General features: G+C 36.9%; 1 protein-coding gene across 2 annotated transcripts; it reads left to right on the top strand.

Annotated features, from left to right (window-relative positions):
* Positions 1-1,122: 1,122 nt before the first annotated feature.
* On the top strand, positions 1,123-27,435 carry lrrc38b (leucine rich repeat containing 38b). Of its 2 annotated transcripts, XM_051672893.1 has the most exons (3): positions 1,123-1,689; positions 2,383-2,910; positions 23,778-27,435. In XM_051672893.1, the coding sequence occupies exons 1-3, from the start codon at positions 1,650-1,652 to the stop codon at positions 24,023-24,025; spliced, it is 816 nt and encodes a 271-aa protein (XP_051528853.1). In that variant the 5' UTR covers positions 1,123-1,649; the 3' UTR covers positions 24,026-27,435. The 2 variants fall into 2 exon arrangements, with proteins under 2 accessions (XP_051528853.1, XP_051528852.1); XM_051672892.1 differs by having other exon boundaries at positions 1,126-2,910.

The raw sequence follows: 27,435 nt of genomic DNA, 5'->3' as shown, positions 1-27,435 counted from the left end.
ACTCCACCGAGAGCAAGAACATCATTATAGCAACCACGAGGAGGTTACCCCATGTGACTCTACCCTCCCTAGTAACCAGGCCAATTTGGTTGCTTAGGAGCCCCGGCTGGAGTCACTCAGCACGCCCCGGATTCTCCAGGGGTGGTAGTCAGCGTCTTAACTCGCTGAGCTACCTAGGCCCCCGTAATGACAGAATTTAAATTTTTTGGTGTGAACAGTACTACTCATCCTCACGTGGAAGACTCTTTCTTCCATTGAACACAAATATAGATGATAGGCGGCAATGTTGGTCTTAGTCACCTGTCACTTTCATTCAGAGTTAGTCTCGCCAACGAAATTACTGGCGAATATGTTCATTGTTGAAGGCTTTTTTGTAATTTGTTAACGATAACAAAGAAGAGATGAAAAAGACGCATCATGATAATAATAATACTTCAGTATATTCATTATATGCTATTATTTCAGGAGCTCAGGATTCCAGGACAGTTTACTCATGTTTTTTAATCTTACATTTTAAAAATATAAATGCATATTTAAATAATTGTAAGTAGTCGATACATTTTTGAAAACATTTGAATATTTGTTCAAAGTTTGTTCTGTTACAGTTTTTGAAGGCTTTTTTACGTTTTTGCCATTTAAGCCAGGGTAGAATTGACTAAAAATGAATTAATATGACATATTGACAAAATTAAAGGACATTAAAGACTAAAAATGAGACTAAAATAAAAATAAAAAACTGTGTGAAAATGAACACTGCTTTCAGTGCATCTTTTCCAAACAGTGAAAGTGAATAGTGACTGAGATTTTTATTCTGCCAAACATCATCTAACATCATCCAATGAAGGGTTTCTGGTGTTTGGAACAACATGAGAATTATGTTGGACTTATTGTGTAAGTTTATGTAAGGGTGTTGTCTGTATAAGTATGTTCAGTCATTGTTTGTAAGTAGATATTGCACATTGTAATTGTTTTAGTATTTCATTGTACTTGGTACACTGTACTCTGTACATATGACAATAAAAGCTTTGACTTTGACTTTGGATGATTAAATGATTACATAAATTTCATTACTGGGCGAACCATCCCTTTGATTATTATTTGTTTTATTATTATTTGTTGACACAAGTCTAGAAAATAATAAAAAGAACAAATACAGAATAGATTATTTATATATTATTAATAATTATTCTGAATAAGCTGTAATATTGGACTCAAGAAGATCAACACAGGCAAAAATCGGTTGCAGTTCTAGTGTGTGACTGATCCATCTATCTCACAAGGAAATGACATCACGTGTTGACTGCATGGTTGGCTCATCCCTCCATATTAATCGTGAAAGACAGCACAGGAAAAAAAGCAGAGGAGTCCATGAGCCAGCATGCTGATAGTCTTCCCCTGTTCACCACGCTGCTCTCTAATCTGCATGCAGACAACTTCTTTGTGGATATTTGGATTTCTTCACCATAGCAACAGTGCTGTAGAACCACGCCGTACAATCTCTCATCCGACACAGTCGTGTCTGGGCATCTCAAGGCGCACGGGAGAGAGAGAGAAAAGGAAAAAAGGAGAAAGGGGAAAAGGACACCCCTTGCCTGCACCTGATTCTCTGTAGGATTTTGCCTCATTAGGACCATGACAGCTCGGTTACAATGGCTCCAAAGTGCCAAGGGTCACATTCACAGTCGTTGGGTGAGCACTCATTACTGCACTCAGCTGAGAGATAAATGGAGGGATGCAATAATTTCACTCTTTGCTCACCATGCCAGATCCGCTCTATGCTGAATCCTTTGTGTCAGCCAGTCAGGCTTCTGTTTCCGTAATCAACTGTGGGTTAATTTTTAGACAAAGGCTTCCACACTGCCAAGCTGTCCGTGCCTCTAAATTCCCACTCATTTCACCTCTCCGCTCTGTGTTTACCTCCGTCTTCTAATTTCTCCGCCCCTTTCTCTCACTCTTTCATGCTCCCTCCCACAGCTTGCCATCTCTCCTCCCCTCATGCCTTCAAAGCCAGTGGTCTGCTAGTCACTCCAGGGCAGCTTGCTACATGATCTCTCGGAAAACAGCCTCCACGTCTTTCTCAAGCTGCTCCATGTGTGAGCTTTTTTAGAATTTCTTGCCCGGTACTGCAGGATGTTTTTGTGCTGGCACTGATTCCTCCATTTCTCTTCTCGTTTTCCCCTTCCCCTCCCCTGTCCTGATCTCCTGCCCTCTGACCCTCACCCCCTGTCTTATCCTATTCCTTCCTATCCCAAGTCCTTCTCTTCTTTCTCTCTCTCTTGACCATGTTGCCATGTGTCCACCGACTCCAGCCTGTCCTTGCTTTGCTGTCCTTTACTTTGTTGGCTCAAGGGGAAAACTGTCCAACCACCTGCCTGTGCCCAGACCCTCACACTGTGGACTGTAGCGGGCGAGGACTTACCCGTCTTCCGGATGAGATCCCCTTGGATGTGCGGAGACTTCTGCTGGCTAACAACTGGATCCCTCGTATTCCCTCGGACTTCCTAGTGCTCTACAGCGACCTGGTCTATCTAGACCTTCGCAACAACACGCTCTCCCACATTGAGCCAGGCACCCTTAGTACGTCCTCCAGGCTAGTTTTCCTGGACCTTGGCTGCAATAACTTGACCGAGATCCCCAAAGGGACTTTCGGAGAGTCGAGGAGCCTAATTAAGTTGCGCTTGGGCAACAACCCTTACCTGAGCATGGTCAACGAAGATGCTTTCATGGGTCTTACATCCTTGCGTGAACTAGAACTGGAATGCAACGCCCTGTCTGGGCTACAAGTGGGCGCCCTAAACCAGCTGCCCTCCCTTCGGGTGGTAAGGTTAGAGGGCAACCCATGGGTGTGCAATTGCAACTTTGCCAACCTGTTCACTTGGCTGGTAGAGAATAGTCACAAGCTTCCCAATGGTAAGTCCTTGAATTTGACATCAGTCCAATAATTTATCAGGCTTGTACTGTGAAACATTAAACTGTTACATAACATTACTGTACGACAGGATTCTTCGCTATTTATATTAGCCTTGTTAATAAAAGAGACCTCTTCCTCTGATCTAAATATAGCTGTCTCGCCCATCCCCACAATGACTACAAGGGATTTCCAGTGTAATGAAAGACAAATGAGGACTGTACAGAAACATTGTGAGACCACTGGGTGATCCCTGTCCTCTACAGAGCTCACATTTCGCATTCTGTTTGGGAATGCGGTTTGTGATCGTTAGACATGCACCGCGCATGCCGAACACTTGCTTCCTCCTGCCAGGCCTGTGTGTGTGCCTGTCTCTGTGTGTGATATATCATCCAGTTATAGACGTGCTATTTATATGGCAACTTTCAATCAAAGTCGCCTCTTGTTGTGATGTTGTTTTGAACAAAAGAAGCAATACAGTGGATTAAAGTGATAAGAATAACCTGTTCATGGTGATCTGGGATCGGTTTGTGGTAATATTCAACAGAGGTTTAGGGTTAAGTTTAATGAAGAGAAATGGATGCACTTATAAATGTTACCAAAAAGTACCAAGGTAATACTAAGTTTTTTTGTTTTTTTTGTTTTTGAAAATTATCATAGTAATACCATGGTGTTCTTTGAAGTAAATTTTAGGTTTAGGTTTATCCTTCATGAGTACATGAACGTACCATGTTAATACCATCTGATACCATCATTGCACCATGGTATTGCCACATGGTTAATTGGAAAAAAAGCTAGAGTAGATGTTCAGGGATTGCCTCGAGTCTTAGACATAGTAATAAAAACATATTTTTTTGAGTCTGAGAGAGTATTAAAGAGCACATCATTCTCAGGAGAAGGGTCACAATAGCAAAAATCGGCTTTTACAGAGATTTAGTTAATTGTCTGGTGAATAGAGCCCAGCATTGTTGTGTGAAATAGATAATGATGGAAACTGGGGAATTTCCACTGGACACTTTATTTGATAGTCATTGAAATTTTAGTAAGATGCACATATTTACCCTCTGCGGACCCCCTTTCTTTATACTGCTGAAAACAAAAATAACTTCCTCAAAATGAGATCTCTTTAATATCAATCTCAGTTGTTTCTCCTAAACAGCAGTGAGATTTAATAGAGGTGAGATGGAGACTTTTTCTGAAGTACTGATTTTTCTGCTCAGAAACAGAGTCCAGTAATCTCACATGTTTTCTCCAGAGTTTCAGAAGATATCTCAACAGTGTCTCACTACACTGCACAGATTTGCCAAGAGACCAAAGTCTGCAATCAAAAGTCAAAAGATTTCAGTATGAACTCTCAATTTTTCCAAAATCGATATCTGAAATATATCTGGTGTTATTCCCTATGGTGTGTTGCTTTCAAGTGAAATACATATTTAATTCCTTTTCCTAAATGAGATCAGGTACCAAACCTGTGAGCAAATCAATATCATATACTCATAAATCAGATATGTACACTCCTAGTCATCCATTCACAGATGTCATTTCCCTGCGGATAAAATGGAAAATAGATAACTCTGGACAAACAATATATCTAATGGACAAACACTACACAGCCCCAGACCTCCATTATCTGTCATTTTGCTTGAACAGATGAGCTGCTAGCACTGTCTGTTTACATATGAACATGACCTTGTCTTGTGGTTATTTTACCACTAACTGTAGGGCAAGTTACGAGGCAGAGCGTGTGTTATGCTATTTATAAATATCGATACGGAAACCTGATTGCTGCTGGTCTATAATCAGTTTCCCCACCTCAAATCCAAACCTTAATTACTAGTTAGAAGGGAAAAGCTGACTCTAGATCAGTGATTTCTGTCAAATTTATTTTGCATCGCTGCATACATGCGCAATGAGAAAGTCTTAACTCTTTAAATTCTTTTATAAAGAATTGTGCTCTTTATTAAAAGTTTCTCATGATGCAATCGCAGTCAACAATCAGTGCTGTTTTAATAACATTCACATCCCTTCTCCTTCCCTGTGCTTACCCTGTGCTTACTGAAAGGAAGTTGGTGCACTGGGTAAAATATGATATCCCTCAGTGGCTCCTGCAAGTGAATTTATCACGGGCTTTCAGAGCAGTCATTAGCAAGGCATAATAAATTGTATGAGCGAAGGGAACCAAGCACTCATCAGCATCAGCACCAGATGGGGAGCAACAAACAGAGCCAAGCCTCTAGCATACCCGCCAACTGGCCTACCGTAGATGCACCCAGAAATTGAGTTCGCAACGAACATCTCACCTCATGTTTTCTACTTATTTACGCCTCAGTGAGCTCTTATGACTTGAGGAAGTTGGTGAACAGCTGGTTATAACTACAAATAACCTAGAAAGTCCTTTAAAGACGCATAATAGAGGACGGACAGGAAGTTCTAGCAAGCTATTTATCACTGGATGATATGCATCTAAAGATTAACTTAATTTATGTTTATATTAGGGGTGGGTGTTATGAGCACGATCTTTGGTATGAGCTATGATGGTATGGTTAATTTTAAATCATGGTATAGGGCAGACTGGGTCTAGTTGTCACACATGGAAGTTGTCACAAGGGCAAAGACAGTAACAATAAGATTTAGAGTCAAATTCCAGTTGTGCAAAGGTTTGTTTTCTCCAGCAGAGGTTTTGTATTTTGGTTTCAGACACACAGTTTAAAGCTTCTTTTAAATCACGTAGATCTTGAGGAATATTTAGAGATCTACTTATCATATTATGTTGTGTTTAGGCTAGTTTGAATCAGGATGGTCTACTGTAAATTACGATATGTCATTGTCTATGTTATATGTATGTTTTAGGAAGTAATAAGGAAAAATGTGACAAAAAGAAAAATTCCTTTTAATTACATTTATGTGTGTCAGTGGGAATTTCATACACTAATACTCAAAGCACTTTTGCCTCTGAGTGAAACAAATTAGCTTTTTGCATTTTACTAAATGAGTCCTTTCCAACAATATGTAACACATGGCTATCTTATCTTTTTTATGTTTTAACCAACTCTAAATATAATTGCTGTGACAACAAATTTGTAAATTATGAGAACAAAACTGTTTTAATTTGTCAGAAAATGTAAAATAATTATTTAAGAATTAGTAGGATCAGTTGTATGCATTGTAAAGACCAGATTCTAAGCTCAATTCAATGAATCCTTCTATCAATTTTTTTTTTTTTTTTTAGTCATAATTACTAAAAAAGAAGTTGACAGAAATATTTAATGCCATATCTTGGGATAGTATATGCAATATGAGAGATTTATTAACAATCTTAGTTTGGGTGTTGGCACAAACGAACACAACACAAGGGTTAAACACAGCTGTGAATTTTTGCAGATTTTTCACTTGGTGCAATGCTGTTCTAGTCTAAAATGTGTAATTGTAAATTCTATCCAAAATTCATTAACAGCTTTTGAAATAGGGGAAAGGTATATAAAGAAACTCTACTGTATAATGTAGCTACTCTCTTCATATCAGAGGAATGGCTTATTACACTCTTAAACCCTATGGTGAACTGCTTATCTCATCTGAGATACCTTCCCTTGGTCAGAGACACAATTCACCATTACATATCTGCAGCATCAAAGCTCAGCGTGGATTATCCCTTTAATGAGAAGATGAATTTCACAACAGCAGGAAATATCAGTTCTTCTATTTCTGGCTGCATGAGAAAAAAAGATAAAAGAAATAAACTGTTGGATTAGAAGCCAAAAAGTATTACAGTAGATTATCCCCTCACTGTTCTCCAGGCTATGTTACATCCCGCAGTGAATTAGATGTAGGTTTTTGCACTGCAATACCACACGCAAAAGTGGTGCAACTGTTCAGGAATGCAATTCACGTTTGATCTGATTTTAGAGCTTCAGAACAAAATTATATCCAAAATTAAGTAATTATCTAGAATTTTAGTTTATTATGCCATCTATATGTAGAAAAAAAGCAATTAAACCAAATGTTAAAACCCACGTTGGTTGTCGTTACAGTGCAGCCTTAAAGGAATATTCCAGGTTCAATACAATTTAAGCTCAATCGACAGCATTTGTGACGAAGTTGATTACCACACAAATGAATTTCCTTTTCTTAAAAAAGCATTTACAATGGAAGTGAATGGGGTTGATTTTTGGAGAGTTTAATGGTAGAAATGTGATGCTTATAATTTTATAAAAGCAATGACATGAATTCTTATGTTGAAACTTGTGTGTTTTTTGAGCTGTAAAGTTGTTTAAATCAACGTTTTAGTGTTTATGGGTTATATCGTCATGTAAACGAGGTTGAAAAACTGGCTATAACTTTAGACAGAAAAGGTTTATAAGCGATAATAAGCGATTTTATCACACTAAAGTCATGTTAACATGCATATTGTTTACATCTTGTGCCTATATTTTTTAAACAGTATTTTAACGTTTACAGATTGGCCACATTCACTTCCATTGTAAGTGTCGCACTTTAACCCAGATTTTTGCTTTTTCTTAAAGAAAAGGAGAAAAAAGTCGAAATAAATTTTTGTGGTAATCAATATTATTCTAAAATGCTGTTGATTGAACTTAACTTGTGTTAAACCCAGAATATTCCTTTTAGGTCTAACATCTCCTTTTGTGTTACCCGGAAGAAAGAAAGTCATACAGGTGAACTATCCCTTTAAGTATGCACTGAGTTTCAATAGTGCAGTCTTTGCAATCTGTATGTGTGTGTTCAATATATGTAAACATACATGCGTTCAGGACTTCACTCGTATTAGAGCATTGTCACCGAGGGATGTTTGACAGATGGAGGCATTTGGAGAATGAAGGTGTCTAGATAATCCTCACTCTGAGCATCAACAATCAGAATAAATGAGGGACCATTACAGTCAATCACTGCCAAGCCTGCTTTATATCACTAAGACAGAATCACTTGAGCTTATGGTCACAGTTTTTTATTTTTTATTTTTATTTTTTTGGTATATCAGATAATGATGGAATTGAAAATGTCTATATACAGTAAGGAAGTTATATTAGATAAAATATGATTAGCATCAATGACGTGAAACTCTTTTATTATATTTAATTATTTAGCAGAAGCTTTTATCCAACCCAACACTGTAAAAAAAAAAAAAAAAAAAAAAAAAAGCAGGTATAGCCTGTATTTAATGTAGCATGGGTGTCATTTTCTTTCATCTTGCATAGTTTTGTTCATGGTTTTTAAAGGTGCACTCAGTAATTTTTTGAATTTGTCATCTTACACTGACACCTGGTGGCCTGGATGCAGCATCTTTCAAACACAATATGTTTCAGTTATAGATGCCATTATAGAAACTCACTATTCACAGTTAATGCATGAGTGAAAGTGTCCAGTAACAGGCCAGTTTACTGAGATTAGGCGAGTCGTATTCGGCTGGTCATGTGATTCTAACATGGCAGCCCCCATGAGGGAACCCTCTCCATGTAGAATAAAACAGCTTTTATAAGGTTACTGATATGACTGGATTACTCATGTCATGTGAATGGTCATGATTTTATACATATGTTTCAAAATTACTATTAATTTCTTGTAAAACTTTTTTAATCAGGAAAAAATGACTGAATGCACCTTTAAGTATAAGGGTATCAAGTGACATTATTATTGTTGTAGATGTTAAAAGTTGAAGAGCCTATTAATTTATGTGTGCCGATTATATTTATTATCCAGTTTATTTCCTATGTCAAACATCATTTAAACAGAGCATACAGTTTTACTCTTGTTTGTGTGATATTGCTTTCAAATTCCCAATATTCTGAAGCCATACGATTATTTTGTGCAATGAACCGAACAAAATGTTGTTGTTCACACTGAAATCAAATCATTGATCAACTCCAGTTTAAAGAACCCAAATCAAATATGGCGACTACTAGGTTTGAAGTCAGGATGTTTGGTCCCGAGATGCGCAAGAACCAAACGAGGTTTGATGTTATTGATGTCCAGCGGGGCCTATGTTGGCTTTTATTAGTTGTGAGAATTCCCATTTTGACCATATTTTGAAAATTTTGTGAAAGGAAATAACTCAACTCTTTGCTACAAAATGTCCTCAGGGGAGTATGTGCTCAGTGCACTTTCTTAGTCTATCACCAGCCTCAGTTATAAATCTTTTACAAGGGAAACGAATGTAAACATGATCCACTGCTGTCATCACTGCTCATGGTTAAGACAGAACAAAGCGCATCTATAATTAACATCACCTGTGACCTCAGACTGCCCTGATCTGTGTTACACCAGCCTAAAGTTACTCTTTTTAACTGATTTACAACCAGCTCTTTCCACCCAAGACGTGTTAGGAGAAACATTTATAAACTGATCTCAGATCAGTGTGCTCGTTTACATGGACACCAGAAAGTTGTTTATTGAGTGAAAGCTGATTAAGACACGAAAGCGGCATTCCCGTTTACATGCACTGTGTTAGCAGTGTACTCAATACCCCTGTATACATGCAGCTCGGTCTGAAAGCCATTTTCTCCATTGCACCTCATTTCTCCATGACGCTTGTGTAAATAACAAATATTGCATCTGAGGAAGAATTTGCTATTATTTTTTTTCTCTCTCTTCGCTTTATTTCCAAATGTTCCACAGTTGTTGATGTGTTTGTTTCGTTAACTTTCCTTCACAACCTGCTGCAGCATTGCCATACTAGGGTTTCCCTTTTATGTCATACTCCGGGATTCTCTTGGCGCATGTGAGCGGAAACGCATAGTCGATATTTTCGACAGTAGTCAATATTTTAAATTGGTATGTTCTAGTTGAATATGTGTGTATATGAGTATGTGATTTTCCATTTCCCACTGTACTCCCCAGAAATGTTGAAATCGTGCCTTTTGACTTGTTGATCTGATGCAGCAATACATCCAGTGATCTCGTCATTTCCTCACCATCATGACATTCCAGATGTGTGACTTTCTTTCTTCTACAGAACACAAACAAAGATTTTTTAGAAGAATACTTCAGCTCTGAAGGTCCATACAATGCAAGTGAATCATGACCAAAACTTTGAAGCTCCAAAAAGCACATAAAGGTACCATAAAAGTAATCCATACGACTCCAGTGGTATTTGAAATCATGATCGCCAAGGAGACTGCTGTTGTCAAGATTTATAGTGAAAAAGGATTTGTACTGTATGTTGGTCTGTTTTCACCCAAAACCTATTGGATATCCTCAAAAGACATGGATTAAACCACTGGAGACGTATGGATTATTTTTATGCTGCCTTTATGTGCTTTTTGGAGCTTCAAAGTTTTGGTCATCATATACTTGCAAATTTTATTTCACGATCATGATATATATCACGATATATAGTGGCAAGAAAAAGTATGTGAACCGTTTGGAATTAGCTGGTTTTCTCTATTAATTGGTCATACAGTGTGATCTCATCTTCATCAAAGTCACAAGTATAGACAAACAACAATGTGCTTAAGCTAACAACACACAAACAATTATAATCTTTCATGTATTTATTGAAAACACCCCATTAAACATTCACAGTGTTGTGGAAAAAGTAAGTGAACCCTTGGATTTAATAACTGGTCGGTCCTCCTTTGGCAGCACTAACCTCAACCAAGCATTTCCGGTAGCTGCAGATTAGATCTTCACAACATTTAGAAGGAATTTTGGACCATTCTTCCTTACAGAACTGTTTCAGCTCAGCCATATTCTTAGAATATCTAGTGTGAACAGCTCTCTTGAGGTCACTCCACAGTATCTCTGTTGGGTTAAGGTCTGGGCTCTGACTGTGCACTCAAAAAGATGGATTTTCTTTTTTTGAAGCATTCTGTAGTGGATTTACTTCGATGTTTAGGGTCATTGTTAGTGGTTGACCGATATGGGTTTTTTAATGGCCGATGCTGATAATCAGAGAGCACGGTGGCCGATAGGCCTATACAATGCCAGTATATCACATAATTTAATGTAGTATAACATAAACTTGCTAAAAAAAAAAAAAAATAACCCTTATCTAGCACTATATTTACAAAATTTTACATAAAACTTTAACTTTGTAAAAATAGGTTTGTATTTGAAATGGTAGATAACACTTTCTTCTGATTTCTGTTTAGTCATCACATTTAAAAAAAAAATTTGCACATGAAGAAACTGATAGTATATTAGGAAGAAGGATATCAGTACACACAGAAGTCTAGCAACTATGGACTGGAATATTCACCAAAACATCTCCTTTTGTGTTCCGCATAAGAAAGAAGGTCATACAAGATTGGAACGGCATGAGGGTGACACAATGCGTCATGGTCCACCATGGCGTTGTCATCCAGAACTCATGTCATAGCGAAGCACTTGAATAAAAGAGGAGTCATATGACTTGAATTTTCGTCAGCTGTCTATCAGGTTACCGTCTACTGTCTGGTCTTTTATCACATGATCAAAAGGTGACCTACAAGTGCAGGTAGATTTTTATTCACAACATCAGTATGCCAGTCCGGGATGACCTTGGCTAGATATCTCTTCTGACGTGCTGTCCTTTGTGTACTTTATGCATTTATCCTCAAATGTTTATGATGATATTTTTGTGTTTATGTAGTATGTTCTGCAACCAATCCGGTATTAATAAAATAAATTGCAACTGCCGTATGGCTTCTGGCATGTTTCCGTGAGTGTGAGAGTGTATTTCATTTTTAATACATTAAATAATCCACCGTATGGTCTGCCTCATACTTTAAGTGGCTGTTGAGAGCAATCCCCATGTGTCTACGACATCACTAAGTCCCTTGTATGATTACAATGAGTCACGCACAGTTCTCACCGGATCACATAGCTCTTTTTAGACTGAGAGCTTCTTTACTATAATATCACTCACTCTCACTTGCAAACTCTCCCTCATTCTCCTTGCATCTCCTTGACCTTTTACTCATTTCTCTGAGCTTCATCTTTTACACTCATTTTCTGTTTATATTCTAATATATGCAAAACATGACCATTTTTAGAGCTCAATCAAACCAGTCATACTCATTCCCCAAAGAGAGCTTTTGAGTGCATATATGCAGTGTATTACAAGGTAGAGTGCAAGATGAGAGTTAAGATGAGGTCAGGCGAGGTTGTCAATATGCTGAAATGAACACCAGCTATTCATGATTCTACAGTCAATGGGCTGAATGTAGTTAGAGATGGGGAAGATGCCAGACTCCAATATCAGTTCACACCAGCCAGGAAAATCAATCACTGGAGAAAGAGTGTGTTACACCGGCGTAATTGTTTCTGTTACCAGCCTCTAATTCCAAATGTAATCCATCACCTTGATGTTTTCTTGATGACACTCAAGCTGCTCTGAAATGTCTGTTTGTGTAAAAGATTTGGCTGCTTCAAATTTGTTTCAGCATATGCTAATTATTTTGATAAAGAAAAGAGATTAAGATGTATTAAATTATTTATCACTGTATCATGGTAGCACCACTGTATTTTTTAAAGAGATAGTTCACCCAGAAATGAAAATTCTCTCATCATTTACATACTTTCATGCCATCCCAGATGTGTATGACTTTCTTTCTTCTGCAGAACACAAACGTATATTTTTAGAAGAATATTTCAGCTCTGTAGGTCCATATAATGCAAGTGAATGGTGACCAAAATTTTGAAGCTCCAAAAAGAACATAAAGGCAGCATAAAAGTCATCCATAAGACTTCAGAGGTTTAGTCCATGTCTTCTAAAGCGATCGGTTTTTGGGTTTGAACAGACCAAAAGATACATTGAGAAAGGGGTCTGTTCTCACCCAAAATTGATTGGATCACTACAGAAGACATGGATTAAACCCCTGGAGTCTTATAAATTACTTTTATGCTGCCTTTATGTGCTTTGTGGAGCTTAAAAATGTTGGTCACCATTCACTTGCATTATATAGACCTACATAGCTAAAATATTCTTCTAAAAATCTTTGTTTGTGTTCTGCAGAAGAAAGAAAGTCGTACACATCTGGGACGGCATGAGGGTAAAAGATGAGAGAATTTTTAATTTTTGGGTGAACTATCCCTTTACTTATGTCAACATATTTTCCAGCCTCCAGGGAAATTATATACATTCTCTGATTCAATTTTGACATTAAAACACGGATCTCAGGAGTAAAATGTTCAAATAAAAGATAGTGGTGGGCAATATCAGCAAAAAATTGTATCGCAATATTCTTGAAATGTTTGGCCGATAACGATATATATAACAATATACACATTTTTTATTCAAATACTTATGAAAAAATATGGGAAGTTCCAAAGTATTGTCCAAAGTGATAAAACAACTATATATATATATATATATATATATATATATATATATATATATATATATATATATATATATAATTATTATACTTTTTTTAAATTATCTACTCTGCATAATTTTTATTCCAAGACGAAAATTAGGCTTCTCTCTTTTTATTTGATCATATAAGTGTTTTCTTTCATTCTGAAATTTTTTTTTATGACTTTTTATTCTTATTTCATGTTCTTAATTGGTTTTTATTCTTTTATGTATCTTGTATTTTCTTTAAAATGTATATGTAAAGCACTTTGAATTGCCATTGTGTATGAAATGTCCTATATAAATAAACTTACCTTGCCTTGAAATAGAACTAGAGCAACACTTTCACTTTACCCATTGTACGTGTCTTCAAAAGAGTGGACGCTTGGAGGACCAACTCTATATTAATGACAATACATTTTAAATTAAATATTTAACAGGCACAAATGGATGTGGTGTTTGGGTATTTTCAAACTTTTGGCCATATAGTGCATATCAGGCTGAAAGAGAAAATCACCCTGTTTAACCTCAGCTATCCTGGACACATTTTAGACAGAAGGCAATCTTTTGACACTCATGAGAGAGAGCCTGACACCATCTAGAAACAGCTTGTCTTAAGATCCACTCATTAAAAGGAAGTGAGTGTGATAGTTTTCCTCTGGGCCTCTTAGTGCTATCAGCGCATCTGACCAGTATGAGATGTTCATAGTTCTATCTTCACACCTGATGGTGTGAAAAAACCTAGTTTGCAGTGTCAACATGTACCTGAAGTCAAATTTAAGATGCAAAACTTTGGAAGTGAAATAATTTGACCCAGTTTTAAGCTGAAATTCTTTCTTTTTTCTTAGTTACCCTACAAAAAAAAAAAAAAAAAAAAAAAAAAAGATTTTTGCTGCTTGTTCAATTGACTTAATTAAAATAAACTAAAGCAACACAATGGTGTGGCACCGTGGCTCAGTGGGTAGGTAGCACTGTTTCCTCACAGCAAGAAGGTCCCTGGTTTGAGTCCTGGCTCACTCAGGGCCTTTCTGTGTGGAGTTTGCATGTTGTTCATGTGGGTTTCCTTTGGGGTCTCTGATTTCCCCCACAATCCAAAAACATGAAGGTGAGTTTATTCATCATGTGTATGGGAAACTCTAAATTGCCCATAGGTGTGAGTGAGAGTGTAAATGTGTATGTCTGTGTGTCTTAGCCCTGTGATGGACTGGCCACCTGTCCAGGGTGTTTCCCTGCCTTCAGCCCAAGACAGCTGGGATAGGCTCCAGCACTACCCATGACCCTGCATGGAACAAGCAGCTATAGAAGATGGATAAAGCAACACAATTCTAGAACATTTTGTCACAACTTGATTTCATTGCGTTTAAAGTTTATTTTGTCCATTTGAGTTAGGACATGAATACTGTTTGTGGTTAAAGTAGCACTGATGAAACTGGGCAGGGGATTTCCATTTCCCATCATACTTTGCATAGGACTCGATAGGGAGAGTAAATGTGCAAATTGAGTGTTATTTTATGTGTTTTTGTGCAAGATGAATATAAAGGGTGATAATTGTTATTGTTTAATATTTTGTTATTTTGAGATTTAGACGAGTTTGTTATGTTGGAGTTTTGGGGGTTATCATTATGGTGAAGAGTGGATTTTGTGCAAACAATGAGTACAGGTAGATCTCACACGTGAAATTGATTGCTCGCTTTGTTGAACAAATGTTGTGCTAACCATAACATAGTTACTAAACTACACTCTGTAGAGCTTCCAGCCAGCATGTATTCAACATGCTAACATTCACTAGTTAGTATATAAAGAAAAAAAAGTGATTTATTTGAGTTACATTGACACGTATAATTTTGTTGGGTTTACCTAATTCAAATAGGTTATTTCTATGCAAAAAAAACTCATTTCAAACACATGGAACCACTGTTAGCGATTGATCAATTTCAGCCAAAGAGCTATTTTTTTTTAGTGTAGCATGGTCTTTTTGGTGAAGCTGGTTGACCATGGTTTAGAGAACATCTCAGCCTTTGTCAAGTCATCGTATTGTAAAATGGATATGATTTGCATAACGAGAATCCATAGAACCTTGTGTAAATCACATTCATCTATGAAGCTCTGATCCTTGCTTCAGTGGAGAAACTAGTTTTGTACATGAGAGGGAGGGTGATGAGCCTATGAATGTTTGTACAACACAGGACGCGATCACTCAGTTTGGATCAATCATTCACTTTATAGTCAGAAATACGTGTATACAACCATTGAATAGTGATATATATTTGTTCCAACATCAGCAAAAACTGTTGAATACTTTCTTCATAAGAATAAGGATGCACTTCCAAAGAAAAATTGTGAACTCACCATCATCAGCCAAAGACAAACTACATACTATGCTTTTTTCCTTTGTTCGTTAATCCTTATAAAATGTAAGTTGAGGGTCATGAGCACTTTGTTTCTCCACAATCATTTTTACGTCATCCATCGTCAATACAAGACTGAGGTCAGTTCTGAATTTACCAACCACACGTGGCATCGCATGCATTGTTTACAACTGGCAACACACTCGGCTGTGTATACACACAGCTGTTAACACTTTAGACCTGCTCTCTGTATAGTAGTATATAATATGCAGTCTTATTTTGTTGTTTAAGCCTATAACTTGGATTAAACTGTAGTTTTATATGACAAAACCATACTTCGGCCTAAGCTATATAATTAAAATAAGTTCATTTTGTTTTTATCTGACCTATGTGCTTTGATTTATATAAAACACACACTAGACTATTTGTACTTTTTTCTTTTTGTGTCAATTTACATTCATGTTGCCCATCAACAGTGTGCTGTCACTTTAATTGAGCCTGATCAGTGCTGCAAAAATTGACTCGGAGCCAAAACCCCCGCTGCACTGCAGGTCACGTGATAATCACGCTACGCTCTGACGCACTGCTGACGCTTCCGATGTGAATGCTGTAACCCGAAAAAAAAAAGCTCTGCTCATATGCTGCTCAAGCATGCGATGTGAAACGACCATTAGATTTAAAACATATTTTCTACATAATTACTTACTAAAAGTAAAAGTAGAAAACTTCTTCAATTTATCTAAATCTGGCTAAACAGTCATTTTCAGCATGCAGTATTTTTAATTTTCGAACCCTTTACCTTTAAATTGATCTGACTCATATCTTACATTCTGCTTTAAATGATCTAATTAAAATCAAACACACCCCTTTAAGGGCTCTGAATAATATTAGCTGCTCCACTTTTCACCTTATTTTTTATGTGAGGAAACTTACTGACACATCAGCATCAATCAGAACATCCCGCTTACTAGAACAGTTCCTTTAATTTAAATTTAGCCTTGTATTCTGAAAGCAAACATTTGACTCTTGGGACATGTTGTTTTGTCTGAATAATGTCTTCCACAAACATGACATATAAATCTCAAACAGTTTGTAAAATGTCTTTGAACCATGGTACAATATATGGAGTGCACATGATGAAATATAAATATAATAGAAATTTCACAAACCCCCTTCATTCATTCTCACAAAATGTATTTCTCATATAGCTTGCTGCCCAGGTCGCCCATTTAAGTAAAGTAACCTATGACGGAAATAAAAGATTTAGAAATCGTAACCAGGTTGTGATGCTTCGAGGTCAAGAATATTTCCTAACACATAGCGTATTGATTAATTCATGTCCCTCGGAACATAGTCTGTGCTCTCAATCTACAGCGAAAACAGAAAAAAAAGTTATATCTTGAGAAGATAAATATTAGATTGCATTAATCAAGTGGAGGAGACAGGTTTGGGTCACATGATCAGACAGAGTAGCCCCTTAAAGTGCTAAAGGCCACTGTGTGAAGTTAGCAGAGTGATGAGTGTGTGAAGAAGAAGCTATGTGAATATAAATAGAGGCCCTTTATCATTCTACAGTGTGTTCACCTGACACTTAGATACATACGGACTATAATAGCTCTTGAAACTAAAGTAGAAATCAATAAATCGATAAACAGACTCTCACTTGGAGATGACAGAGATTTTCATATGTAAATGATTTGAGGCCAACATGGACTTTATTAAAACTTTAGCTGAAATTTGTATAATACACGTATAGCTCATAATACTGTATATTATATAGCTAATACATGATTGAAATACTTTTAAAAAAAATGTTTCGAAACAATCAGAGTTGTGGCCTATTGGTTAGCACATGTGATCCAACATTGTGGCTCTCATGTGGGCATGCAAGTTTTACTACGGCTAGCTTCATTTCCCGATCCTGTTTCCTCCACCGCTTCCTGTCCTTTCATTACTATCTCTATCAAGAAAAGTAGCAGCAAAAAATGGCAAAAACATAAATAAATCACTTTATTAACTGCAAAGAACAAATCAAATTCCTGTTGTTGACTAACTAGCTAAGGCCATTTCCACACTTATCCGTTTACGTTTGAAAACTCGTTTACTTTTCCTAACATAATAGTTTTCCAAAGTAGCAGTTATGGAGAGAGTTTTCCAAAGTCTCCATTTTCAGAGGATGAAAGGCGTAAACGTAACAGAATCAAAGTGAAGAAGTGTGGATGTGGCCAAAGTCTCTCTAGCAAGTCAGTCCACTGGCGGCCATCTTTGAAACACTCTCGGGAGGCTATTTCCAGCCATGAAAGTGCAGATCCTATCTACTTGAATGGGGAAAGTCTGAAATCTCCAAAACGTTTGGTCAAAATTACGATCAATGAACATATTTCAAATCACCAGTAAAATCTGACAATCTGCTTGTGTGGCTAATGTGCATGCACGTTCGAGTTGATTAATAGGCGATGTCTGTATCTAAAAGTCGATTGGCTCTTTTACCTGTAAGGCGGGACTTCCTTTCTACAACTCTTGACTGTTAGGCGTTCCAATTTCTCCCATTCATTTTAATAGAAGTGGTCCACTAAATAGTCTCTGACGTGGCCTAATACCAACTTATTTGTTTAGAAACAAGAAATATTTAGAAACTATTTAGAAGCATTGAGATTATTTCACACATAATCAATGAATGTATCTTTTTTTTAAAAGACCAGCTTGAAATTATGTGCTGGTCAAGGCTGGTTAGTGGTGGTGTTTAGCTGGTGGGCCACTTTAGCCATGCTATCAACCAGCAAAATTGGTCAAACAAGCATGGTCTTTCTGTTGAAGCTGGTTGATGAAAGTATCTTGGCAGATACAACAGCACACCAGCATTCAAAACACAACATACTTTGTGCAATACATGTAAGCGCAGTGTAGTTCTAGCGGGAAGACTAGCAGCTGTACATCATCGTACCATTAGCTAGGTAACTCCTAGCCAATCACATGTAAGCCATTGCTTTATAAGTCTGCTCACAATCTATCACATTGCTGTTTCAGTGTGCTAACACGGCAACCTCCACCACCCCACCACCACCAGTTGAGTCCCGTCCTGCACGGGGGTAGGCTCCTCGCCCCTGCCTCCTATCTCTGGCAGGATATGACGGTTCCGAGTACAACTTCTTCGGACCGCCAGACGGGGCTTACGCCAAAGAGAGACATTACATTTCTGTTTTATATTCATCAAATAAATGTCATCTTAAATTTCACTCAAGTCTGCGAGTCTTCGTGATAGAATGGTCTTTTCCGGAGGATCATGTAAATTTTAAACAGATTTTAAAACAAGCTAAAAATGCAACTCCAGGGTTTGAGGTTTACATTTGTGGTAGCATTTGTGGCCTAATGTAGATACCAAAACAAAAAACTAAAAAATAATCTTGTCCCTAGTTTACTTGAAAAAAGGCAAAAAGTGTGGTTACAGTGAGGCCCTTACAATGGAAGTGAATGGGACTAGTCCAGAAACATCAAATAAACACTGTTTCAAACATATTGCCATAAGACGATAATATTACACATGTTAACTTGATTACAGTGTGAAAAAATCAGGGATTTTTCCAGCGCTACAGCGTTTACCAGATTACTGGGTTTACCATCGTTATGTCATCATGAAAAAAAGCTTGTAATACTGGATAACTCTTCTCAGATAAGGTAAGTGATTTTATCACACTAAAGTCAAGCTAACATGTTATAGTGACTATATATCTATATACTGTGATTTTACAGTATATACAACTCCCATTTGTGAAACTGTAAGGATAATTGTCACAAAAGAAACTTTCTAAAGGGTTAGTGTTAAAGGGGATTTAACACCCCCTTTAAGTCCCTTTAAGTCCCAAGCATACATATTAAATTCAAGTGCAAGGGCTTATTAGGTATTCCACCATTAGGGATTTACTATTTACTCACTCTCATGTTATTCCAAACCCATATGACCTTCTGTCTAATGTGGAACATGAAAGGAGATGTTACAGAATGTTACCATTCATTTGTATACAAGAGAAAATGACCGAGTAGGCATTGGTTTCACGGTTTATGCAGTTGAATCTTGCAAAATCCTACAGTATTTTACAGTACAGAACAATTGTAAATGAAGAGAAGCTAGATTCACACTCATGTCGTTTTCTGCTGTTATGCAGCTATCCCACACAAACTGTGAGGTAGTGCTGGATATAGTTACATCTCCCACACAGAAGCTCATGCTCCAGTGCAGCAGATGACCTGACTGTTAAAAGCAATGAGAGGGAACTCACCATAATTCCCATTCTTCTGTGAAACTACACTTTATGACTGTGCAAGATATGAGTGAAAACCCCCCATTGCTTGTTTTATCATCTTTTGAAGGTTATGACATACTCCAGCTGTTTTATTTCGCACTTCTATATGCATTCAGCTATAGAAGAGAACAAGCCTGCCTTGATATCATCTTCATACATCATTTATTTTTTCTTTTACTAGAATTATTCATTTTATTTCCCACTCAATAGATTCCTCTCTAATCACACATCTACTCACATACACAAAAATACACTGGTGGCCAAAAGTTTTAAATAATGAACAGATTTTGCGCTTATGGAAAGAACGTGGTACTTTTATTCACCAAAGTGGCATTCTGCTGATCACAATATAAAGTACGGACATTAATAATGTGAAAAATTACTAATATAAAAAAACTTCTTTTCAAAGAGTTCTCATCAAAACATCCTCCACCTGCAGCAATGACAGCTTTGCAGATCTTTGGCATTCTAGCTGTCAGTTTGTCCAGATACTCAGGTGACATTTCACCCCACACTTCCTGTAGCACTTGCTATAGATGTGTCTGTCTTGTCGGGCACTTCTCACGCACCTTACAGTCTAGCTGATCCCACAAAAGCTCAATGGGGTTAAAATCCATAACACTCTTTTCCAATTATCTGTTGTCCAATGTCTGTGTTTCTTTGCCCACTCTAACCTTTTCTTTTTGTTTTTCTGTTTCAAAAGTGGCTTTTTCTTTGCAATTCTTCCCATAAGTCCTGCACCCCTGAGTCTTCTCTTTACTGTTGTACATGAAACTGGTGTTGAGCGGGTAGAATTCAATGAAGCTGTCAGCTGAGGACATGAGAGGCATCTATTTCTCAAACTAGAGACTCTGATGTACTTATCCTCTTGTTTAGTTCTGGCCTTCCACATCTCTTTCTGTCCTTGTTAGAACCAGTTGTCCTTTGTCTTTGAAGACTGTAGTGTACACCTTTGTATGAAATCTCCAGTTTTTTGGCAATTTCAAGCATTGTATAGCCTTCATTCCTCAAAACAATGATTGACTGATGAGTTTCTAGAGAAAGCTGTTTCTTTTAGCCATTTTTGACCTAATATTGACCTTAAGACATGCCAGTCTATTGCATACTGTGGCAACTCAAAAACAAACACAAAGACAATGTTAAGCTTCATTTAATGAGCCAAATAGCTTTCAGTAGTGTTTGATATAATGACAAGTGATTTTCTAGAACCAAATTAGCAATTTTGCATGATTACTCAAGGATAAGGTGTTGCAGTGATGGCTGCTGGAAATGGGGCCTGTCTAGATTTGATCAAAAATGACTTTTTTCAAATGGTGATGGTGCTGTTTTTTACATCAGTAATGTCCTGACTATACTTTGTGATCAGTTGAATGCCACTTTGGTGAATTAAAGTACCATTATTCCACCAGTGTATAATTTACATTTAAAGAAGGCAAGATTAGATTTATCTGCACAGCAGAAAGTTATCGTCAAATATTCCTCTCAATGGAATAGCACTAGACGCGCCCAAGTCTATATGCCATTGATTGGTTCTCATTAACACAAAGCGGTGTATCAGTGGGGCCACACTGAGAGTGTCTGAATTTGTTTTACTTTTGTTTTGAATGATCGAGTGCTGACAGTTTTATATTTCTCTTGTCTTGGTCAAACAGTGACATAAATAAACATGGGAGCTATTTTAGGCCGTCCTTTAAGCCCCCTTGCCGTTTCCTTCTGTAAAAATGAAAACAGTTGTTGAAATGAGTCCAGGGATTCCATTTATGCCTGATGAAATCTGATCTGGATGGCCATCCAGTACCACTGTCCAGACCTTTAATGTATTTTGTAAGCTAATAGAGCTGTACTGTTGTATTGGGTCAAATTCTGAATTCAAAATGCCAACCAGAATGCCAAAATGCTGTCCTTAACTATTTGCCATGTATCAAGTATTGTTAATACAAAAATCAGATATTATTCAGGCCACATGCATTATACAATATGTAATGATAAGAATGTTATGGAATGGTTTTTGTTTATTCGGCATATAAGTGGCACCATGGGAGTTGTAGTTTAGGCTTTTTTTGTTTTTTTTAACACTTAAAGTAAAGTTCTATATGTTAACATTAGTTAATGAAATAGTTAACATGAACTAACATTAAACAAGGTTTTTTTATTTTTTTATTTTACAAAATCTATTAATTTTGGTTAAAGTTTATCTAAACACATACAGCTGTTTATTGTTTACGTTAGTTTATAAGGGCGTAACATAAAAATTAAACAAATACCGTAAAATGAGGTACAAAAGTGGTTAATTATAGGCTATACAAAGTGACAAGTGAAAAGTGAATACAAAATAAAAAAGATTGTCAATGATAATGAAAATGAGCCGAAAAAGTCACATCATGACGATGATCAAATTTTTATTTTTATTTTTTTTACCCAATTTGGAATGCCCAATTCCCAGTGCGCTTTTAAGTCCTCGCCTCAATCCGGGTGGCGGAGGATGAATCCCAGTTGCCTCCGCGTCTGAGACCATCAACCCAGGCATCTTCTCATGTGGCTTGTTGGGCGCGTTGCCACGGAGACATAGCGCATGTGGAGGCTTCACGCCATCCACCGCAGCATCTGTGCTCAACTCACCACGCGCCCCACCGAGAACGAACCACATTATAGCGACCACAGGAGGTTACCCCATGTGACTCTACCCTTTGGTTGCTTAGGAGACCTGACTGGAGTCACTCAGCACGCCCTGGGATTCAAGCTAGCGAACTCCAGGGGTGGCAGTCAGTGTCTTTTACCACTGAGCTACCCAGGCCCCCGATGATCAACTGGTTTTAATTAAAACATAATGTGGACAAAAATATGATGAGAAAAAGTAATACTGCGAGATATTAACAATGCACTAATACAATTATGTATTTATTTTAAAGAAAGACAAATCTAGAAAGAATTGATTCAATTAATCTAGTCATAGTATGTTGGGGATGAACCAGCCAATTTGAACTAAATTATGTGCTAGTCAGAATGCGTAACTTGCATTGTAAATATGCACTTTATTTAAAAACGTGCTACACGTAACACAATATCCGAAACTGTCAAAATGTGAGGAACATAACATAATAATATAGTAGTGGATACTTCAGCATATTCATTATATGCTACTATTTCAGGAGCACCGGTTTTCAGGAGAGTTTTTTTTTATTTTTTTATGTTGTTTAATCTTAAATATTAAACATATAGTTTGATACAACTAAAATGTGTCATTTTTGTCAGCTAAAATTCTTTTTAATCATATTTTATATGGCAATCAAAATACATTTACATTAAAAAAGTATTTTGATTATTGAAGAGATTACATTGCAGAGATTTTATTGTCATTTGCTTCATTTAATATTTAGTCTATTCAGTCGGAAAACATTTATACATATAAATGATGCAATCCGAGATATGTTTGAACAGCGGTGAAACACTTTCTTATGATGTGTTACATTCATACGAGCAGACAGAGGGTGCTTTTACACTTATGAGTTATGAGTGAAAATGTGGATGTGATGTCTTTGAGGAAAAAATGTGGATGTGTACACTCTGTGGGGTTTGAAGTAAATTTGGAGCAGCAGAAATAGTTAACCTTGTGTAAACTGTCATGTGAACTTTTAGCTTTATTTATAAGCTAAAATGCTATTTCTAGCCCTTTTACATGCACATTACCTTTTTTTATCAAGTAAATCCACGTTTGATCACACATACTGCATATATATATATATATATATGCAATATGTATCGTGCAGCCCTAAAAGAAATTATGTCTACATCGGTATAACCATTGTAATGGGGAGCCATCCATGAAATAACCTGATAATGATATTCCTACAAATACCACAGTGAAACTTTGGTTACTATGCACAAACTATGGTAAATTCTAATAAGATTTTCTTTTTGTTCACCTTAAACAGGTATAGAGGGTATGGAGTGCTCTTTGGCCACTGATGGACGCCGCTTGCCTCTCAGCCAGCTCTCTCAGGACAGTTTTCGGGAGTGCCAGATCACACTCACCCTCACCGATTTCCTCATCATCATCTTCTCGGGCATCTCCGTCTCGGTGGCAGCCATCATAGCCAGCTTCTTCCTGGCTTCCACCGTCCACTGTTTCCAGCGTTGGAGCAAGGGCACTAAAGGAGATGAGGAAGAGAGTGAGGAATGAGGAGGGAGGTTGGAGCCGATGACCTTCAGTCTGATTCAAAGCTGCCAGTCCTTGACAGGAAGTAGCAAAGAGTTCTATCAAACAGCATGCCTGACCAGACACCAGCTAGAACTAGAGCTAGCATGGTTAAATACGGAAGAGACCATCATCCAAGATTTGAAGCAATTGTTTCTCAAGTGGATAGATGTATTTATGGTGACAGCACTATTAATATTGCTGGTATGGACAGAGTAACCCTGAAATCAATGGATATTTGGTATGAACGTAAACCTTAGTATGCAAGCTTCCAGGGAATCACATGTGAATGGAAATTCTTCAAGGTCCTGTCCTCCGGTAGAGTTCTCAGTGTTGTTGAATATTGTTGTCTATAGAGTCTCTTCATGCATAAGTCAATATAAAGCTAGCAAAAACTGTGCTACTTGTTAATTGTGCCAAATTAGCACACGTAGAGAGCAAAGGTTTGGCAAAGCACTAAGGATTATGAAAGACAAGTTAGTTAGTCAGTCAAATGTTGCAGTTATAGCTTTATAAAGCCAAGTATATGTGATGGAAGCCATTTTTCATAAAATTTGCAAGACTGCAAAACAAAAATATGAGCTTAGAAAGATTTCAGAAGGCATTAGCTGAAATTGAAGATCTAGAATAGAGCTTGATGTGAATAGCCGTGTCAATTACTGCACTTTAAAATGGCTCTACCTAAGTTACGCTGGCCCTCAAACCCAAACCCAGTGGACTGGTTCCGCCCAGATCTGCCAAAGAATGAGGCATCGAGGGACCGTGTTTTCAAATATAGATTTATTTTTCTTTAAAGAAAGTATGTGATCTTAGCAAGATTACATTTATTTAGTGTAATTATGGTACTCAAATATTTACCCTTAATGTGACTTCTAAAGACAATAGCTATGAGATGGAGATAAATACATACTACTGTTCTGCAAATGTTTTTGTGTTATTCATATCTTAATGGTATATTGGAGATAACAGTCATACAGTGGCTCGAAAGAGTATTTCAGTGCTTAGACCATAGTTAAAAATGTATTGTCATTGCATTAGCTAACAAAATATCAAACCAAGTGGCACTTATTTTAAAGAAAGATAGCACAAGCACATATTTCAAAAAATACTTCTCACTAAACGATTCTCAAACTTAAAGGAATATTCTGGGTTAAGCTCAGTCAACAGCATTTGTAGCATAGTGTTAATAAGCACAACAAATATTTTCAACTAGTCTCTCGTTTATTTAAAAATCACAGTTGCAGTGAGGCACTTACAATGAAAGTGAATGGGGCAGTGGTGTAGCCGAGGGGCCACCCAAATTAAACCCAGGCCCATCCAGAATATTAGAGATTATTTTTTGACTCCAAATATATATTTAAAAATTCTTAAATTCTGCTTTCTGAAAGTGTGTAAGAACAGTTTGAATGCGCCACTTTTCTGTTGCTAAGTAAAATTTGGCCCATCCATTAGTAATTTTCTGGCTACGCCCTTGGAATGGGGCAAATACATAAACATTAAAATACACACTTTTTCAAATGAATAGCCACAAGATGGAAACATTATACATGTAACCATGATTTTAGTTGTACATGATTTTAATGTGTTAAAATTGCTTTTGGGGTTTACGGGTGTTGCGTCGTCATGGCAACGCAGTTGGAATATTTCATATAACTTTACACTGATAAGGTTAGTAAGTGATTTTTTCACAATCATCTTGTGTCTATACTTTTAAAACAATGTGTATTTTGATGTTGATGGAATGGCCCCATTCACTTCCATTGTAAGTGCCTTACTGTAACCGCAATTTATGCTTTTTATTTTAATAAATGAGGGAAGAGTTGACCATATTTTCTGTGGTAATCAATATTATGCCACAAATTGTGTCGATTGAGCTTAACTTGTATTGAACCTGGAATATTCCTTTAATGGAACATTGATGATTTTCACCTGTGGTTACTCTGCTGGGACACCTGTGTTAAAGATACATTTCACCCAAAAACGAAAATTCTCTCATCATTTACTCACCCTTATGCCATCCCAGATGTGTATGACTTTCTTTCTTCTGATAAACACATAAAAATATTTTTAGAAGAATATCTCTCTGAAGGTTTATACAATGCAAGTGAATGTTGAGCAAAACTTTGAAGCTCCAAAAAAAAGCCATAAGACTCCAGTGGTTTAATCCATTTCTTCAGAAGTGATATGATAGGTGTGGGTGAGAAACAGGTCAATATTTAAGTAATTTTTTACTATAAATCTACACTTTCACTTTCACATTCTTCTTCTTTAGTTTTTTGGCTATTCGCATTCTTCATGCATATCGACACCTACTGGTTGAGGTTGGTCAAAGGTGGAGATTTATGGTTAAAAAAGGACTTAAATATTTATCTGTTTCTCACCAACACCTATCATATCACTTGTAAAGACAAGAGTCATATGGATTACTTTTATCCTGCCTTATGGGAGCTTTTTGGAGCTTCAAAGTTTTGGTCACTGTTCATTTGCATAGTATGGACCAACAGAGCTGAGTTCTTTTTCTTAAAATCTTCATTTGTGTTCAGAAGAAGTAAGAAAATCATACATATCTGGGATGGCATGAACTATCCCTTTAAATTGAGGGGAACTGATTTCAGACATCAGCTAAAATTCATCTTGGGACCAGCTGGTTGAAAGTCAAAATGGCTCCGAAAAGTTGGTTCTGGGAAAAGATCTGTTATCTAATGCAAAGTGTGGTTTAAAGCTTCAAATACTTTTTGGGGCCATAAAAGTAAATTCATTTGTCTTCAGATTGTTGTCTAGTGTCAACATATAGTAATACCGTATATAACTAAATGGCATATATTTCCATTCATATCGTCAGTATCATCAGGAAAATAATTTGTCCATTGGCCTTGTTTGAACAATAAGTTGTGTGGGGGGATATGAATTTCCAATGTCAGAAAAAGACATTTGATTGTTTTTGTTTTCCTTTATAAATGCACTATATGGCCAAATGTATGCGGACACCCAAACACCACATCCATATGTGCTTGTTGAGCATTTAATTTCAGAACTACTGGTGTTAATACAGAGTTGGTCCTCCACTCTTCTGGTTCAGCTTTCCACTTGATGTTGGAACATGTTGGAACAAAAAGTCTCTAGAATGCCACTGTATGCTGTAGCATTAAGATTGGTCTACACTGTAATTAAAGGGCCTAGACAAACCTGTTATTAGAACAGGGTGTCCTGTCCACATACGTTTGGCCATGTAGTGTAGTTAAGTCTAACTTCTGTTATATCTTTATTTAAAAGGGCTTCATGTGTCTTTATCATGTCCACCAGAGTACATTGGAGGTAATTTTCTAAGGGTTAGTTAACTTTATGAGAAAAAAAATAAATAAATAAAATAATAAAAAAACATGTATTTTGCACAA

Source organism: Myxocyprinus asiaticus, chromosome 35, assembly GCF_019703515.2.
Source record: "Myxocyprinus asiaticus isolate MX2 ecotype Aquarium Trade chromosome 35, UBuf_Myxa_2, whole genome shotgun sequence".
NCBI lineage: Eukaryota > Metazoa > Chordata > Actinopteri > Cypriniformes > Catostomidae > Myxocyprinus > Myxocyprinus asiaticus.
This window is presented reverse-complemented; position numbering and strand designations above follow the sequence as displayed.